This window comes from Capricornis sumatraensis, chromosome 15 (assembly GCF_032405125.1).
Source record: "Capricornis sumatraensis isolate serow.1 chromosome 15, serow.2, whole genome shotgun sequence".
Classification (NCBI taxonomy): Eukaryota; Metazoa; Chordata; class Mammalia; order Artiodactyla; family Bovidae; genus Capricornis; species Capricornis sumatraensis.
This window is the reverse complement of record NC_091083.1, coordinates 66,526,351-66,544,169: the sequence shown is the minus strand read 5'-3', so window position 1 is coordinate 66,544,169 and position 17,819 is coordinate 66,526,351. Positions and strand designations below refer to the sequence as shown.

The 17,819-nt window shown below is 46.5% G+C and overlaps 1 protein-coding gene and 1 non-coding gene across 2 annotated transcripts in view; one reads left to right on the top strand and one right to left on the bottom strand.

Moving 5' to 3' along the window:
- Positions 1–66: 66 nt before the first annotated feature.
- Positions 67–17,819, bottom strand: part of CHMP4B (charged multivesicular body protein 4B) — a 48,372-nt gene continuing 30,619 nt past the window's right edge. Inside the window, exons 2-5 of the mRNA XM_068987229.1 lie at positions 7,638–7,815; positions 5,712–5,826; positions 3,865–3,991; positions 67–297 (exon numbers count right to left, since the gene is read on the bottom strand). Coding sequence (XP_068843330.1) covers positions 233–297; positions 3,865–3,991; positions 5,712–5,826; positions 7,638–7,815 — 485 coding nt within the window. The 3' untranslated portion in view covers positions 67–232. The remainder of the gene's footprint in view (positions 298–3,864; positions 3,992–5,711; positions 5,827–7,637; positions 7,816–17,819) is intronic.
- Positions 965–1,071, top strand: LOC138091942 (U6 spliceosomal RNA). The gene has a single exon (XR_011145968.1). It is a non-coding gene; the product is annotated as a U6 spliceosomal RNA (small nuclear RNA).

Here is a 17,819-nt window from a genome sequence, read left to right as displayed (position 1 = left end):
TAAACAGCAGGCACCTCCCACCCACCCCTCCCCACCCCCTCCCCCCCACCTGTCCCGCTGGGTGCAGACCATGCTATGCGGAGTGAGCAGTGATGCAGCCCTACTGCTTTGGAGGGAGATTTGAGAGCGATGGAACCTGCCTGCACCACGTCCGGCCTGCCCCGCACACGCACGTGCCTGCCCGCCACGCAGGCCACCAGAGTCTGTCTGGGCCCAGCCCGCACTGGACTGGTTAAATGGTTCCAGCCCAGGTCTCTAATTCCTTCATGTCTTCATCTTCCTCTTCCTTCTTCTTGGCTGTATGAGGACAGAAAAGGCTGTTTAAGAAGGCTGGTCACTGCGTTCTCCACACATTCTGGCTGGATGCCAGGGCTGCGCTACCCCGTGTCTACAAAACGGCCCTGCCCGTGCAGCCCGCCGCATCTCCAGGCTATCAGCAGACTGCCTCTCTGTGCCTAAAAGCTGCAACGCAGAACTCCAGATAACCAGGCAGAGCTTCTCCAGCACCTCCCCTCCCCAATGCCAGAGCGAGACGAAATAGGGAGGATTCAACACTGAGTCCATCAGGATCCACGCGTGGCCTCCGGCCAGAGCATCTAACGTGGGGAAGAGTGGGAAGAACCCAGAAGAGCTCTAGTCTGAGCCACTCCTCTCCACCTCAAGGGCCTAAGCCGCCTCTCCACCACAGGCAGTTGGCTGGACAGCTTTCAGACCTGCACCCCACCCCTGGGCAGCTGACTTAACCAGAGGCACCACTTCCCCTTGACCTATGGGAGGATGAGAGGACAGAGCTTGGTCACACCCTGCTCCCTGGGTTCTCTCTCCATGCCAAATCAAGCTGCTTCACCTTTCCTAGAAGTTCTGGGTGGAATACTTCTACCCAAAGGTAAAATAATGGGGGAGGAGGGGCTCAAAGAATGAAATGAAGGTTTTATAGAACAAGGTCTCTAAAAAACCCAAAGCTGTGCTCGCTTCGGCAGCACATATACTAAAATTGGAACGATACAGAGAAGATTAGCATGGCCCCTGCGCAAGGATGACACGCAAATTCGTGAAGCGTTCCATATTTTTATACCTCAACATAATAAAAGCTATATATGACAAACCCACAGCAAACATTATCCTCAATGGTGAAAAATTGAAAGCATTTCCCCTAAAGTCAGGAACAAGACAAGGGTGTCCACTTTCACCGCTACTATTCAACATAGTTCTGGAAGTTTTGGCCACAGCAATCAGAGCAGAAAAAGAAATAAAAGGAATCCAAATTGGAAAAGAAGAAGTAAAACTCTCACTGTTTGCAGATGACATGATCCTCTACATGGAAAACCCTAAAGATTCCATCAGAAAATTACTAGAGCTCATCAATGAATATAGTAAAGTTGCAGGATATAAAATCAACACACAGAAATCCCTTGCATTCCTATACACTAATAATGAGAAAGTAGAAAAAGAAATTAAGGAAACAATTCCATTCACCATTGCAACGAAAAGAATAAAATACTTAGGAATATATCTACCCAAAGAAACTAAAGACCTATATATAGAAAACTATAAAACACTGAAGAAAGAAATCAAAGAGGACACTAATAGATGGAGAAATATACCATGTTCATGGGTTGGAAGAATCAATATAGTGAAAATGAGTATACTACCCAAAGCAATTTACAAATTCAATGCAATCCCTATCAAGCTACCAGCCATATTTTTCACAGAACTAGAACAAATAATTTCAAGATGTGTATGGAAATACAAAAAACCTCGAATTGCCAAAGCAATCTTGAGAAAGAAGAATGGAACTGGAGGAATCAACTTGCGTGACTTCAGGCTCTACTACAAAGCCACAGTCATCAAAACAGTATGGAACTGGCACAAAGACAGACATATAGATCAATGGAACAAAATAGAAAGCCCAGAGATAAATCCACACACATATGGACACCTTATCTTTGACAAAGGAGGCAAGAATATACAATGGAGTAAAGACAATCTCTTTAACAAGTGGTGCTGGGAAAACTGGTCAACCACTTGTAAAAGAATGAAACTAGATCACTTTCTAACACCGCACACAAAAATAAACTCAAAATGGATTAAAGATCTAAATGTAAGACCAGAAACTATAAAACTCCTAGAGGAGAACGTAGGCAAAACACTCTCTGACATAAATCACAGCAGGATCCTCTATGATCCACCTCCCAGAATTCTGGAAATAAAAGCAAAAATAAACAAATGGGATCTAATTAAAATTAAAAGCTTCTGCACAACAAAGGAAAATATACGCAAGGTGAAAAGACAGCCTTCTGAATGGGAGAAAATAATAGCAAATGAAGCAACTGACAAACAACTAATCTCAAAAATATACAAGCAACTTATGCAGCTCAATTCCAGAAAAATAAACGACCCAATCAAAAAATGGGCCAAAGAACTAAATAGACATTTCTCCAAAGAAGACATACGGATGGCTAACAAACACATGAAAAGATGCTCAACATCACTCATTATCAGAGAAACGCAAATAAAGACCACAATGAGGTACCACTTCACACCAGTCAGAATGGCTGCAATCCAAAAATCTGCAAGCAATAAATGCTGGAGAGGGTGTGGAGAAAAGGGAACCCTCCTACACTGTTGGTGGGAATGCAAACTAGTACAGCCACTATGGAGAACAGTGTGGAGATTCCTTAAAAAATTGCAAATAGAACTACCTTATGACCCAGCAATCCCACTGCTGGGCATACACACCGAGGAAACCAGAATTGAAAGAGACACATGTACCCCAATGTTCATCGCAGCACTGTTTATAATAGCCAGGACATGGAAACAACCTAGATGTCCATCAGCAGATGAATGGATAAGAAAGCTTTGGTACATGTACACAATGGAGTATTACTCAGCCATTAAAAAGAATTCATTTGAATCAGTTCTGATGAGATGGATGAAACTGGAGCCGATTATACAGAGTGAAGTAAGCCAGAAAGAAAAACACCAATACAGTATACTAACACATATATATGGAATTTAGAAAGATGGCAATGACGACCCTGTATGCAAGACAGCAAAAAAGACACAGATGTGTATAACGGACTTTTGGACTCAGAGGGAGAGGGAGAGGGTGGGATGATTTGGGAGAATGGCATTCTATCATGTATACTATCATGTAAGAATTGAATCGCCAATCTATGTCTGACGCAGGATACAGCATGCTTGGGGCTGGTGCATGGGGATGACCCACAGAGATGTTATGGGGAGGGAGGTGGGAGGGGGGTTCATGTTTGGGAACACATGTAAGAATTAAAGATTTTAAAATAAAAAATAAAAAAATAAAAATAAAAATAAAATAAAAAACCCAAAGCTGTTTCGGCTACCTATAAGCCCCAGCTGTGCACTGCACAAGATACCAGACGGGAAGAGAGAGCTGTCCTGGATGCAAACTCTCACCTTGTTTGGTGACAACAGGGACAGCAATTCTAGAATAGTGGTTCTCAACTGGATGAGATGTCTCCCCTCCCCCACCCCCCCAGCCCCCAGACATCTTGGAAAATCCGGTGACATGTTTGGTTGTCAAAACCTGGGGAGGCGGATGCCACTGGCATCTAGAGGGCAGAGGCCATGGGTGCTGCTCACCATCCAGAGGGCACAGCACAGGGCCCCTCCCAGTCCCCACTAAAAGAATGGTTTGGCTGTGTCAACAGCGCCAAGGTCAGGAGACAAGGAAAGAGCGGGTGGCACTGTCTTCAGGGCTGTCACAACAGATGCCACCTGGCTCTCAACTCTGGGCCACTCAGGACCCACACAAGCCAGCCGACCCCAGGATCACCGACCCCACGGGTAGTGGCTGTGTCATGACCGTGGATAAGAAGCACTCACCGGGTTTTGACGGTAGGGATATAGAGGGAACATTCGGTAGAGGAACTGTTTCCGGTCCACTGATTTCCAGCAAATTCTTGTCTAGTTCCTCCTGTTCTAGTTCTTCTAATTCTGCCATGAGCTCATCCTGGGAAAAGCAAACACAAAAATGAGGGCAACACCCTGAGGAACCCCAGCCCCTCCCGGGGTGCCTCCTACCCGACAGCTCAGGGGCCACACTTCCCTTCTGAGGTCAGGGCAGATGGACTCCAAGTGCACACTCTGTGACTCATCCTGAACACACTTCCACTGGTGAACGGAGCACACTATCAAGCAATTACTGACGTCTACGTGGGGTCCCTGCACCAGGCAGGGAGCATCTTGAGAAAAGGGATCGTATGTTTTCATTTCTCTCTCTCTCTCAGAACTGGGTGCACTGAGTGAATGTTCAGGAATGTCTGCTGAATTGAAATGAACTTGACTAGTCCATCAAACTCCAGTCTGAAAACATGGAAACCCTGGCGCTGGGAGCCAAAGGTAAGAGCTACAGGCTGCTTTTTCAGCTATATGGCAGCAATCAGCACAAAGAATTAGGTTCAGTGGAGAGGCCCTGACCTTCAGTGGACTCAAATCTAAAGCAGAATGAGGTACAGAGCCTGTAACTGTATTTTAAAAACCTAAGAGCTTCAACATTCAGAAAACCAAGATCATGGCATCTGGTCCCATCACTTCATGGGAAATAGATGGGGAAACAGTAGAAACAGTGTCAGACTTTATTTTTTGGGCTCCAAAATCACTGCAGATGGTGACTGCAGCCATGAAATTAAAAGACGCTTACTCCTTGGAAGAAAAGTTATGACCAACCTAGACAGCATATTCAAAAGCAGAGACATTACTTTGCCGACTAAGGTCTGCCTAGTCAAGGCTATGGTTTTTCCTGTGGTCATGTATGGATGTGACAGTTGGACTGTGAAGAAGGCTGAGCGCCAAAGAATTGATGCTTTTCAACTGTGGTGTTGGAGAAGACTCTTGAGATTCCCTTGGACTGCAAGGAGATCCAACCAGTCCATTCTGAAGGAGATCAACCCTGGGATTTCTTTGGAAGAAATGATGCTAAAGCTGAAGCTCCAGTACTTTGGTCACCTCATGCGAAGTGTTGACTCATTGGAAAAGACCCTGATGCTGGGAGGGATTGAGGGCAGGAAGAGAAGGGGACGACCGAGGATGAGATGGCTGGATGGCATCACGGACTCGATGGACGTGAGTCTGAGTGACCTCCGGGAGTTGGTGATGGACAGGGAGGCCTGGTGTGCTGCGATTCATAGGGTCGTAAAGAGTCGGACACGACTGAGCGACTGAACTGAACTGAACTGAAGAGCTTCAAGGTTCCAATTGCTATGGCAGAAATTGGTAGGTGACCAAGTTCCAGATGAATCCTTCAGGGATCAGATGCAAACATTCCTTCCTTGGTTTCACCTTTATCTCCCAGCAGAGCTGTCTGAGGGCGAACCCCATAAATTCCTCAGGGCATGGTGACCTCAGCTGCCCCTGCTCTGAGCTCAGGGGCCCACCACGGAAGGGTGCAGGGTCACTGCTTGCTGAAACCAGTATTGACCTGAAGTCTGCTGAGATGTCCTGACAAAGGTTCCTTTACTCCACCTTCACTCCCCCAAAACTGAAAGCATCTCTCAAAACCCAGAATTCGGAAGGGTGCATGCCACACCTTGTGTCTACGTTCAGGTTTCTGGAGGGAGGAGACCTGGTGATTTCCAGACCACATACCCACTGCTGGAGAGGACTCAAGTGCACATCAGAGGCAGCCCGGGCACCAGCTGAGAAGCTGGTGTGGTCAGCACAAAACCACTCACCTCATCAAACTCTTCTCCAAACCCTACAGGTTTTGAAATAGCTGTTGAAATCTCTTCTGCAAGTTCCTGCTGGTCAGCAATGTCCTGCATTAACTCATCAACTTTATCGATGTCCCTTTAAATGAAACAAGCGTTGTGTTAGTCTATGTACAGAGGGTCTGTGAGGCAGAAACAAGGATCTGCTGCCTGGCCCCAGCCCCACAATCACTCCTTCTGAGGAATTCTTTTTTTTTTTTTTTTGGCTGTGCTGAGTGGCATGTGGAATCTTAGTTCCCTGACCAGGTATCGAACCCAAGCCCCCTGCAGTGGAAGCACGGAGTCTTAACCATTGGACCACCAGGGAAGTCTTGCGGAATTCCTTTTTTGTCTTTGTCTTCTTCCCCCTCTTTTAAACTAGAGAATCACAGAATCAAGAGGACAAAAACATCCTTAGACATCACCCAGTCTAACACCCCGAGGAAATAAAGCTGGCAAAGTTAGATGCCATCGTGAGAGTCTCTTATGCAAGCTGATAAACACATTAGATGAGACCGTGGGACTTGGGAACTCCTGGGTCAATAGCTCTTCAAGTTCAAGGGCAACTCTGCACAGTGATAGGTAAAATCACAAATCCTACAACAGAACCATGCAACGTGACCAGCCCTTCCCATCTACACAAATCTACTATGGCTCCTGCACGAGGCCCCAAAGGAAGGGCAAACAATGCAGATTATTCCCTATGCACTGCCACTAACGCCAACAGACTTACAGTCAGTCAATATCACATATACACGTGTATCTCCAAGCACGGTATTCACTAAGAGGTGCTGTGGAGAACACAGCCATGAAGGGGACACGCACCTTACTCAGGAAGCTCAGTCTGATGAACATCCCCTCAGACAGTAGCTCAGTCATCTGAAGGCTACTTTTCCCGCAATCCCACACTTCTAGGGCAGGGATCAGCAAGCTTTTCCCATAAAGGGCCAAAAAGTAATAAATGTTTTAGAATCGGTGGGCCACACGATCTCTGTTGCAAAAATTCAAGCCTCCTGTGTGCCACAAAAGCAGCCACAGACGGTATGTATTAAGGGACACAACTGTGTTTCAGTAAAATTTTATTTACAGAAATTGGCAGCAGGGGACTTGCCTGGGGCCCACAGGCCACATTCTGCCAACCCCTGAATTAGAGCATGGCTGAGGACCCCAAAGGAAGCAAAAAGGGGCTCCCAGCACCCCCACATATATGATGCCAAGTTCAAGCTCTAAAACAAACGCAGAATTCTGTTCTGTTTGGGAGAAGTCCTCATTTGGGGCTTAATGTTAACCTGGCCTTTAATTACAAATGTAACAGCTCAGTTATCTGGTTTCTTCGGCCACAGAATGTGAGAAGTAGCCACATAAAGGAAGGAAGGCGGAGGTCAAGAACACTTGTCAATATGAGAGCCAAAGCCCAAGAGTGATGGGGAGGGAAAATTCCATCAAAAACAGACCCAGGAAGAGAAAGAGCTAAAGCCCTCAAATGTACCACACCTTTCAGGGCCCCTGACAGCTTCAGGAGAAAGTCACGGGAACTGATTCTAATCCCAGTTCTATCCAAGTTCCCCCATAACCCAGGGCAAGTCACCTCCCCTCCCTGGGACAAACTTCTCCACCTAGATGATCAGAGGCCTGGGTAAGAGAACCTTCTAAGAAGCCAAAGCTTTCCAGCTTAAAACTCTACATTCATTCCAATAACCCTGAATTACTCAGAAAACAGTTTCATTCCATGAGATCTGCTTCTGGGGGCAGCAGGGCACCATAATCCATTTCAGAGGAGTTCCAGAAAAGATGAAAATCAGAACAAACTTGGGTGCCTGAATGGATGAGTCAAGGGGTCTGGGGCTGGGGCTTGCACGGCCAGCACCGCCCTTTCGCGTGTGCCCCCCTCCAACAGCGGGCGCCACATACATGTTGTCGTGGGCCGCCTTCATGGCCTTGGCGGCATAGCCCATGTTCTTGAGCACCTCGGTGTTGGTGTTGGCATTCTCCAGGGCCTCTCGCTGGAACTCGATTGTTGACAGCGTGCCGTCGATCTGCGCCAGCTGCTTTTCGTATCTCTTCTTGCGCTTCAGGGCCTGGAGTGCCGCTGCATGAGGGGAAGAAAACACGGTTTCAGAGAGCCCGGACACAGGGTAGCGTCCTAGAGTTCACTGAGTCGTCTTCCTAATTGGGATGGATCCACTTCAGTTTCTGCTTTCACTACAACAGAGGGCTAATACTCTCTTCTCCACAAATAGCATATTCAATATTCTGAGAAAACTATACAAAATTCACATTCTTCAAAATGCAGCCAGGCACTAAGCCAAAGTTCACACTCTCTGGTAACCACACGCATAAATCAAAGCATGGAAGGCACCCCAAACAAGAGACTGCTTTGAAGTCAAACTGCCTTAGGTTGAAACCCCAGCTCTCAGCCTCAGTGAGCTGCTGAGCCTCCCTGATAGGTTGATATGAATGAGATAACATATATGCAAACACTTAGCACAACATTTAACATAGTGGGCACCCCCAAAACCCCTCTAATTATTACAAAGCAGCTTTAAAGTATCATTTTATGTCAACTAAATTACAAAATACTAAATAATGACTATAGCAAATACTGGATCATTTGGGGTTAAAATGCTATCACACACAGCCCACACTGTAAATTGTTATAGTGCTTCTGAAAAGTAACATGGCAACACATAGCAACAGCCATAATGTTGTTCCTGCCCTCCGACCCAGTAATTTTCTTCTGGAAATGTATTCAATAAGAGCAAAGGCCCCATGCCTGAAGATGGTAACTACAGCATTCTCTGTCATAGAAAGGACTGAGCAACTGAAATAAAGACAGAATTCCCTGTCAGGGCCTCATCTAGAGTCTGACCACTGGGTCAAATCAATGCCACCACCTCTCTTGGCCTCCCAGCGTGTTAAGGCTGCAGCAATCACCTTGTTTTAAGATCCAGTCAGGGTGAGCACTTTGATCAAGGTGAACTGGTAACAGAGCAAGAGCCAAACCACACCTCCCTACTCAAAGCCCAAGTTTCCCTCTCCTTACTATTTTAGTTTCCCTCTTTACACTGAAAAGTATCAGCTGAGCATAAAGCTCAGGAAGGAGGCTCTGCACAGACTCAAGCAGAAGGAATGATGGGTCAGTGAAGCTGCCTGGCACCTGCCTTGGCCTGAACAGCACTAGCCTCACATATATATGTAGACACATACACACTCATGCACTTGTGCCCACTGTGTCCCCAAGCTCTGCACCAGAGCCACCCCCTGCAGGCTGTTGGCCATGGCCAATCTCCTCCCCAACAGGGCTGTGGTTTCTCCACATGTCACCTGAATTGGTCCTGTACTCCTTCCACTAAAGTGCCCTGTGAGCCTAGGACTGCCCTCTGAAAACCATCTGCCAAGGGAAAAGGGCCTTGGCTTGCATGTAAGCAATCCTTAAGTCCACAGTTCTTCCAAAAGCAGCAGACAAACCCCCCAGGAAAATTCCTCCAGCCAAAGGATAAAGCAGGCTAAAGAAACACTGCAAAAAATCCAAAGAACAATGAAATGTGCCTCATTAAAAGCTGAAAAGCCATTCCACTTGTTACTTCTCTGATCCTGGTGTGAATGGTCAGAACGGCCTATGACATCAAGAAATTCAACCTGCAGTCACATCTAGGCGTCCCCAAGACCCTTTACTGAGCACCTGCACCTTCTGCTAGTACTAAGCCATGCCTGCCAAGTAATTATCTCACAACAGCAACCCTTTAAAGTAGAAATGACCACTGTTTATCAGAGGAGGAGACAGGTTCAGAGAGGTAATTCAGGTTACCAGGTGGTAGTCGGCAGAGAGTAGATTAAGCCAGGTATGGAACTCCACAGTCATGGGCTCCCACGCTAACTGCTATGCCCCCCACTGAACAAACCAGGCAGGATCTTGCCACGGAGGCTCAGTCCAGTCTAGTAGGGAGTGTCAAAGGAACTGGAGGATCACAGAAGAGGGAACACAAACCCAGTCATGTCATTCCTTTGCTTAAGAACCCTCAACCGCTCCCTCTGCCCGCAGGTCAAAGCCTCTGTGTGGTTTAACGAGGCCAGCAATGGACTTGGATGCTCGCCTTGAACCAGGTTCTGGAAGCCCCAGCCCCAAGTTCGGATCCCTTTGCCACTGACCATCGAGGCACAGGGACGATACCCTAGGCCCTGTTGTACAAGCAGTCAGGGCCTGGCATTGCTTCCTCCTGACTCCCCGGTGCTGAAACTGATTCAGACACACCCCAATCAACAAGCGATTCTCGAACCTTCTCAGGTCAACACTCCACACGCGCCCCCTTCCCAGGCCCTCCTCAGCCGCCCTCACTACCCTCGCATAGCCCAGCCTAGAACTTGTTCATCAGTTGAGATTTAACAGGTGTTCTGAGCACCTGCTGTGTAATACCATCCGCTTCCTCATTTAATCCTCCCGCAAAGTCCTGGGGCACAGATCAAACAGATCAGAAAGGTGGAGTGGCTCAACCGCATCAGCCAGCTGGTATGAGAGGAGCAGAGGGCTCAACTACTGGCCTGTGTGAACCCCCAGGTCCCTGCTTCCCACACAGCCTCCGGACGATGCTAAGTGACACAGGGACAGTTCTTAAGAACAAAGAGCGAGATGACATCTGCCCTGCTTCTCAGTGTCCTGAGTACAGTAGGAGCCGTGATTTTACAGTCAGCTGTGTTCTGACTTTTATTTATTTATTTATTTTTGTTCTGATTTTTAAAACCAAATTTATTCTTTCCCTGTTAACATCACAGCATATTTAGAACTGCTTTACCTTTTTCTCTAATACATTTTCAATTGGCAGGGACTCCTTGCAAGCCAGTCTTCCATTTCTCTGATCTGGACCCCACTGCTAAAATCTCCTAGGCAATAAATTATCTGGAAGCAAATACCCAAACATATCAGGGGGGTAAGCCAGAGACCCCCACGAATGAAATAATGTTTGTATTATGCATCTTTACAAGCCATCCTCCAGCATAATGCCTGGTACACACTGGTTAATTATATTAAACTGAATCTCCAATTTCATCTATTTTAAGTTCTTCATATATTCTCTGCAGGGTTCCTCATATGGGGTACACCCGTATTTTATCTTCTGTGAACCTCTGATTGAACAGAGAAAAGATAACATCTCATTGAAACAGTGGCTAAAACAGTCATCTGGCAGGATTCTTTCCCTGCGTTTGTCCTGAACCATGAAACAGGAACTTTGGCAAGTGCCTGCCCTTCCCCTCTGTCCTTGCCAAGAGGTGTGCCTGAAAGGAGGAAAAGGTTCTGAGCTGGAAGCCTCTAGGGCTCCCCCTCAAACCTGCAGGGTTCGCAGGATCTCTTCGCCTCTTTGCATAGAAATCTCCAAAATGGTTTCTGGCAGAGACAGTCCATTTTTTTACCCTAACCTAACTCCTGTTCCATTTCTCAACTAGTTGAGAACCCTAAAAATAAAGGGTATGTGATTAACTTCCCCCTCCATACATGGTTCACCAGCAGAGTAACCTTGAAATGAGACATGGGGCCAGTCTTTGGGCTGCAAGACTATGTGTAAACATAAATATTCACAGCACTTGACCCAGCCCTCCTTCACCATCTACCCCATGTCTAAACGTGCGGCACAGTGATGAAGTATAACTCAGGGCAAAATAAATGAGTAACACGCCACACTTCCTGCACACCGTTCCACTTCAAGTAAACATTCTCCACTCCAAGCTTATTGCTGACCACAAAAATTTGCTTCTATAGAGCAAAAGCATAAAGGGTCAGACTCAATGTTTTACATATGTCTTGCCTTACTTATACTTCCCCAAATTCCTGAGTTAAAAAAACAAGTACTGAGTTCTCATTATGAGGTTTTAAAAAATGTAATCATGTGAGGTAATACACAGTTAACTAAGTATATTTTGATAATTATTTCATAATATACACATATATTAAACCATTAGGTTGTGCACCTAAAAATAACAATGTTATATGTCAATTATATCTCAATAAAACTGGGGTAAAAGGGGAAAAAAGGATAAAAACAAGTACGGGGAGTTGTTAAGGTTAACATCCAAACCAAATATTCAAAGAAGAGGTGTCCAAATAGACCCCTTTTCTGCCAAAGAACCCCCACCCCATGTCATTCATAAACACGATGCTTTAATGACTGAAATCTAACCCAGGCCAACAGAAGTTTAAAAGGCTGCTTTTAGCTGGAAAAAAATAGTCCTTGGAATCTCCATATTTAATTATGCCTTTGCTGGTTCCAAGAGAGTAATTACAGCAGCAATTACAGAATCTAATAACCAGCTTTATTGGCTCTGAAAGCTGAAGCAAAAACAACTCCAACCATGTTGAAATAAACATTGGTCTCCAGATAGTTGCTTCATTAGACACTCTAAAGACAGCTATTTGAAGAAAAAATACAGAAGAGATACCCAAAAAAGCACAGATCAGTGGAAAAGGCATTCACCCAGGACAAGAAAGTCCTTCTGCAAGGTATCTGTTAGTGACTGGACAGAAATCACTTTCAAAGAACACATCAGTTCAACACAACTACCAGATGGGATGCTCCTTTCTCCTCGACAAAGGCAGACACAACTTCTCTTTGCAGAGCTGCCGAGGAGGGAAAGTCTGTCTGCCCTGATCTGGGGGCATTCAGAACAGGGGCCATTAGCCCCTGGTATCTCAACAGATGCTAAGATGTCATAACTGTATACTAATGACTGAGATTAGTACACTGAGATTCAGGCATTGGGGAGAAGAAGGGTGCGGTGACATGCTCTCACTGAATGAATGATGATGTTTAGAGTCCTTTCAAAGACTCAAGATTCTACAACTGAATTCATGCACCAGAAGGTCCAGGAGCTGGGAGAGGAGGAGAGGGCTGGTCCTTGCCCACTCTCAGCAGGAACTACATAGAAAACACAAACATAAAACGTTAGCTACACACATAATGCTAAGTGAGAATTCTGAAGAACCCTCAGCAGCTCAGTCATGGCAGGGCTACTGCTGGGCAGCAAGCTGGTGAAGCTGCAGAAACCCTGCCTTGCCCACCTCCAGCAATTAGTCAGATGCTCACTCCCTGCTCTTTTTGGCCATAAGTAAACCTCATATGTTCAAGGTACCCTCAGCCAAGAGAAGCACACCCGGCCCTCAAGCCAGTAGCTGCTTTGCTGGGGTTACCTGTCATCTGCCCTGTGTATGAGGGCAAGAAAAGACCCAAGTCAAAACTACAAGATCACCAATGTCAAAGAAACCATCCTCCTGGAGGGATGGTTATTTGTACACATCCATGGCACTGGATGTCCACCAAATCCTGACCAAGAGTTACAATCTTAGCATCAAAGGCTGAGGGGGCCTGAAGGACTCTCAGAGACCCTAAAGTCCAATCTATTTCATTAGAAACTGAGAAAAAACGATGCCCAGAAAAGGTGACATAGCCTGCCAGGACCCCACAGTGAGTTAGAGGAAGAATCAGGACTAGAACCCAGGTCTGCAGCCCAGGGCTCTTTATACCACCTCAACTCTGTTATCTCCAAGGTAAGTAATTATAAATAAACCAGCAGTTCACTTGCCATTAGGAAAACAGTCTCCTAATGCTCTTTCAGCCAATCTCAAACTCTCTCTTTTGCAAACTCCATTAAAAGCTCACACTAATGAATAAAAGAACCAGGAAGCTACCCAATATGCTTTCCTAAGTCCCCAGATGGAAGAAAAAGAAAAACGAATGGAAAAGAGGTGCTGTTTTTCCAGAGGACATTCCCTAGAACAGGTGCCCGCAGGTTCAGAAGGCAGGGGTGGGCTGGGCTCTCAGTTCTCTATTTTGTATAAAGGTGGCAGGAACCTACAGAAAGGTCTTCCAAACCAAAAAGCATCTTTAAGCCCAGACAGTCGGACTTGTGCTCACCGTTACTCAGCGTCTCAGGCTCACCTGCAGAAGAGAGGGCCTCATCCCGCCACAGCCTTGGAACGCGGTCCCTGACAGGCCGTGTTTACCCCCCACAGCTGGAGTGTTCAGGCTGGAGGTGCAGACGGCATTTTTCAGAGCAGCCTCCTTCTCTGTGATCTATCTCCCAGTTCCCCTAATTTGCTCTCCGTGGCCTGGAGCTAATGCACTCCATTTAGCGATGGTAAAATAAGTACTTGTGTATGACCAGGAAAGCAGAATCTGAAACCCTGCTGACTTCATCAGCAAACACACAGGGAGTACAGCACTCCTCATGAGGGAAAATGCTAGAGAGAAAGAAAACAAAGCCCCTTATCTGTTAACATGGATGAAGCTGAAAGAAATAAGCCCCCACTCAATTAACAATCTAACAGAATGACAAACTGCTCCAAAATCATTTAAACAACACACAGGATGTATGTTCTGTAAAAGGAAGGCGAAGGCAAGATAAGACAAGCTCATATAAGCCCAGGAAATGCAAGGTCACATCAAATTACAATGGTCACTAAGGGAGTCCCAGTAGTCCAGCTGTGAGTTTCAGCTCCACTATCAAGTAAACCCTAAGCAAATCACTTAACCTCATTTATCCTCAGATAATAATAAACTCACCTCACGGTTACTGTGAGGATGAAAATGAGACACGTTTGTGAAGCTCCTGGCACTGGGCCAGACGTGTACATGTTTAGTCCATGTTGGTCGCTGGTATTACTAACTGCAGGACTTCTCAGAGCCTATCTCAGTAGAAAAAGAATCAATACCATTATGACTCCCTGCCCTCCGCCCCAAAAACAGCTTGGGAAAAAAACAGTTTCAAGCTACCTTGATGATGTAGCCAACACAAACATCAACAACCTTGGTTGACTCGTACCAGCGCCGAGGCACAGAGGAAAGAGCACAGGGCTTGGTGTCAGAATCCTGGCCGTGGGTAACTTATTTCACCTCTTCATCAAACAGTAATAAACAGGAGCAATATGGCTACCCGAAGGACAGGTAAGAAAGATAAATCCCTCTGAAACTACTCGAGGGACTTCCCTGGTGGTCCAGTGGCTAAAACTCCTCGCTCCCCACACAGGGGTCTGGATTCAATCCCTGGTCAGGGAACTAGATCCCACGTGCAACAATTACGAGTTAGTGTGGTGCAAGAAAGGTGGAATATCCCCCGTGCTGCAACTAAGATCTGGTGCAAACAAATAAACATTTTTTAAAAAAAGAAAAGGAAATGCTTGACAAATGTGAGCATTCTCTCCATCTTGCCCATTTTTCCCTCATCGGCTCCCCTCTCTCCTTGCCTGTGTCCTGAATTCTCTGAGGAGCTCTGTATCTTCGTGTCCTTCCCCCAGCCCAGCATGTCTCTTTGAGAAAGAGCATACAGCTGTGGCCCAGTGGAGAGAGGGACGTCACAGCAGCTAACACTTAGGAGAGGTTTCTTGGCTGCCAGGCACCATGGCTTATGCTTTATGTGTTGACTGGCCTCCCCCCAAAAAACTTACGCTATGTGGTAGGTACAGCAGTGTCCCATCTCAGGATCAGGAATTGAGGCTCAAAGAGTTTATCGCCTGCTGGAGTTATAGTTAAGGAGTGGCAAGCATGGGATCAGAGCCAGGCAGCCTATCTGCAGAGGGCATGTTTTTACTCCACGGAGGAAAGTCGACCCTGCTCCAGCTGGCCTGTTCCTGCCTGAGTCTGGGGATCTGAGTGCCTCTGTGCCTCCTCTCCCAACTGAGGCTCCAAGCCAGCAGTCTGGCACCAAGGGGCAGCTCAGTCTGCCCAGAAACTCTCGACTAATTGGTAATCCATGCAAGCAGGCAGTAAAAGCCTCTGACTAAAATAAAAAAGAAAAAAAATTTTCTAGTGGATTTTAAATTGGCTAGACGTACACGTGATAAAACACAACCATTTAGTCTGCCCCTCTGCATTTAGGATGACAGTTCTATATAGTCAGGGGTTTGTAGTTAAAGAGTAAACGCCTTCTCTCCTTGTGCCTGCCCTATCTCTTTGCTAGACCACAAGGTTCTCAAGGGTGGAATCTGCATCTCTGAGGCCATAACAGCACTGAGATAAAGGGAGCAGGGGGCACTCCAAAATGCCCGGTCATTTCTTCTGAGGCCAGTGGGCTGAGCCCTCTGTCTTCTCACTCTGTAATGGCCTTCAGATCTTTTCCAAGACCTAAAATGACCTTCCCTCTTTTTCTAGAAGACCCAGAGGCCACAGCTATAAGAACTTGGTAAGGCTTCTCAAATTCCTGTCACTTGCCCACTTTTTTTGTCCATGTTAACTAATCCCCATTGGAATGCCTAGAACTTTAAAATCAAAGGGTCCAGGACTTGTCTGGCAGTCATTAAGACTCTGTGCTTCCACTGTAATCCCTGGCTGAGGTCAATCCCTGGTTGGGGAACTAAGATCCCACATGCCACATGGCATGGCTGAAGAAACATACACACACACACACAGACACACATACAAAACCCAAGGGGTCTGGGGCTTGTTTAAGGGACAATGAGCCTAGGACCTCCCTGTGACTATATAAGGAAGTGACAGAGAACAACAGTTAACAGCAGATTATTCCAGAGTGGGCCAGTCTGAGCAGCCAGGGCCCTAGGAGGAAAAGGAAATGGCCAAGGGGACTCGGACTCACCCAGGGGAATAGTGCAAAGGCCTGTGTGGCTCTGTCCTCTTGTTCCCGAAAGGGCAGATGATGGCTTCCCCTGGTTCTGCTTAAGCTGGGTTCAACTCGGGAAGGAAGAAGAGATGTTTCACTTCCCACAAACAGCAGGCATCTAGGAATTACCTCTTTGTGATAAGGGAACTCAAGGCCAGGCTGAGGCCCTAGGATCCCAGGAAGGAAAGTGATCTGCCCTTGGTTACTGAGGGCCACAGTCAGATAACCTATGTTCTGGGATTTAAGGCCAGACTCTTTCCTGTATGGCAGCAGGTCACAGAACTTCCTTTAAACAATTATCAGAGACTAATATTGCACACACATACAGCCCACAGATTTGTCTTAGTTGTACCATGTCTTAATGCGTAAATCTGATTTGAATGCCCATTTCACACAAAAGTCCCGATTTCTGGCTTCCTTTGAAAATGTAGATTATCTGGCAACACAGCCCACACTGCTGTCTGGCAACAATCGAGTGGAGCCAAGTAGCAGCCGTCCTTTTAGAAGGGGCACATACTGACCTCAGAACCCACCACGACGCACCACCTTACACCTGACCACACCGTAACATCTTAGTTCTGGAGGACAATCTGTTGCCTTCGGCCAGGTGGCACCAGTGGTAACGAATCCAGCTGCCAGTGCAGGAGATATAGGAGACGTGGATTTAATCCCTGAGTCAGGAAGATCCCCCCAGAGGAGGGCAACCGGCTCCAGTATTCTTGCCTGGAGAATCCCATGGACAGAGGAGGCTGGAGGGCTTCAGTTCATGGGATCACAAAGAGTTGGACACAACTGAGTGACTGACCAGGCAAAATTTGAAGACAGGCAACGGAAGTCGCAAAGGTTCAAAACTGCTCAAGGTCACGTGGTTAGAGGTAACAGGAAAGGAAGAACCCAAGCCAGGTGCCCTACTCTTGGACCATGCCCCTTCAACTTCTGCTAGGAAAACTCCTAATCAGGCAGAACTGCAACCCGGGTCCTGTGATTTAACTCTGCCAAGACCAAGTTACGTCACTTACCAAGGACCCTCCTTTTTTAGAGCCTCAGACTCCTCATCAAGGATATGAGAAGAATGGATCGGTTCCCTCCTAAGGTCTTCCTTCAGCTCTAACAATATATGAGCCTGTATACTAAGATTTCTGGTAACTGGTAGAAACAAATCCAGGTTTTTTTCTGATTGACCCTATGCGATCTTGAAACTGTCAGTCAGTTCAGTTGCTCAGTTGTGTCCGACTCTATACGATTCCATGGACTGCAGCACACCAGGCTTCCCTGTCCATGCAGCTTGCTCAAATTCATGTCCATCAAGTTGGTGACACCATCTAACCATTTCATCCTCTGTCATTCCCTTCTCCTCCTGCCTTTAATCTTTCCTGGCATCAGGGTCTTTGCAAATGAGTCAGTTCTTTAAATCAGGTGGCCAAAGTACTGGAGTTTCAGTTTCAGGATCAGTCCTTCCAATGAATGTTCAGGATTAATTTCCTTTAGGATGGA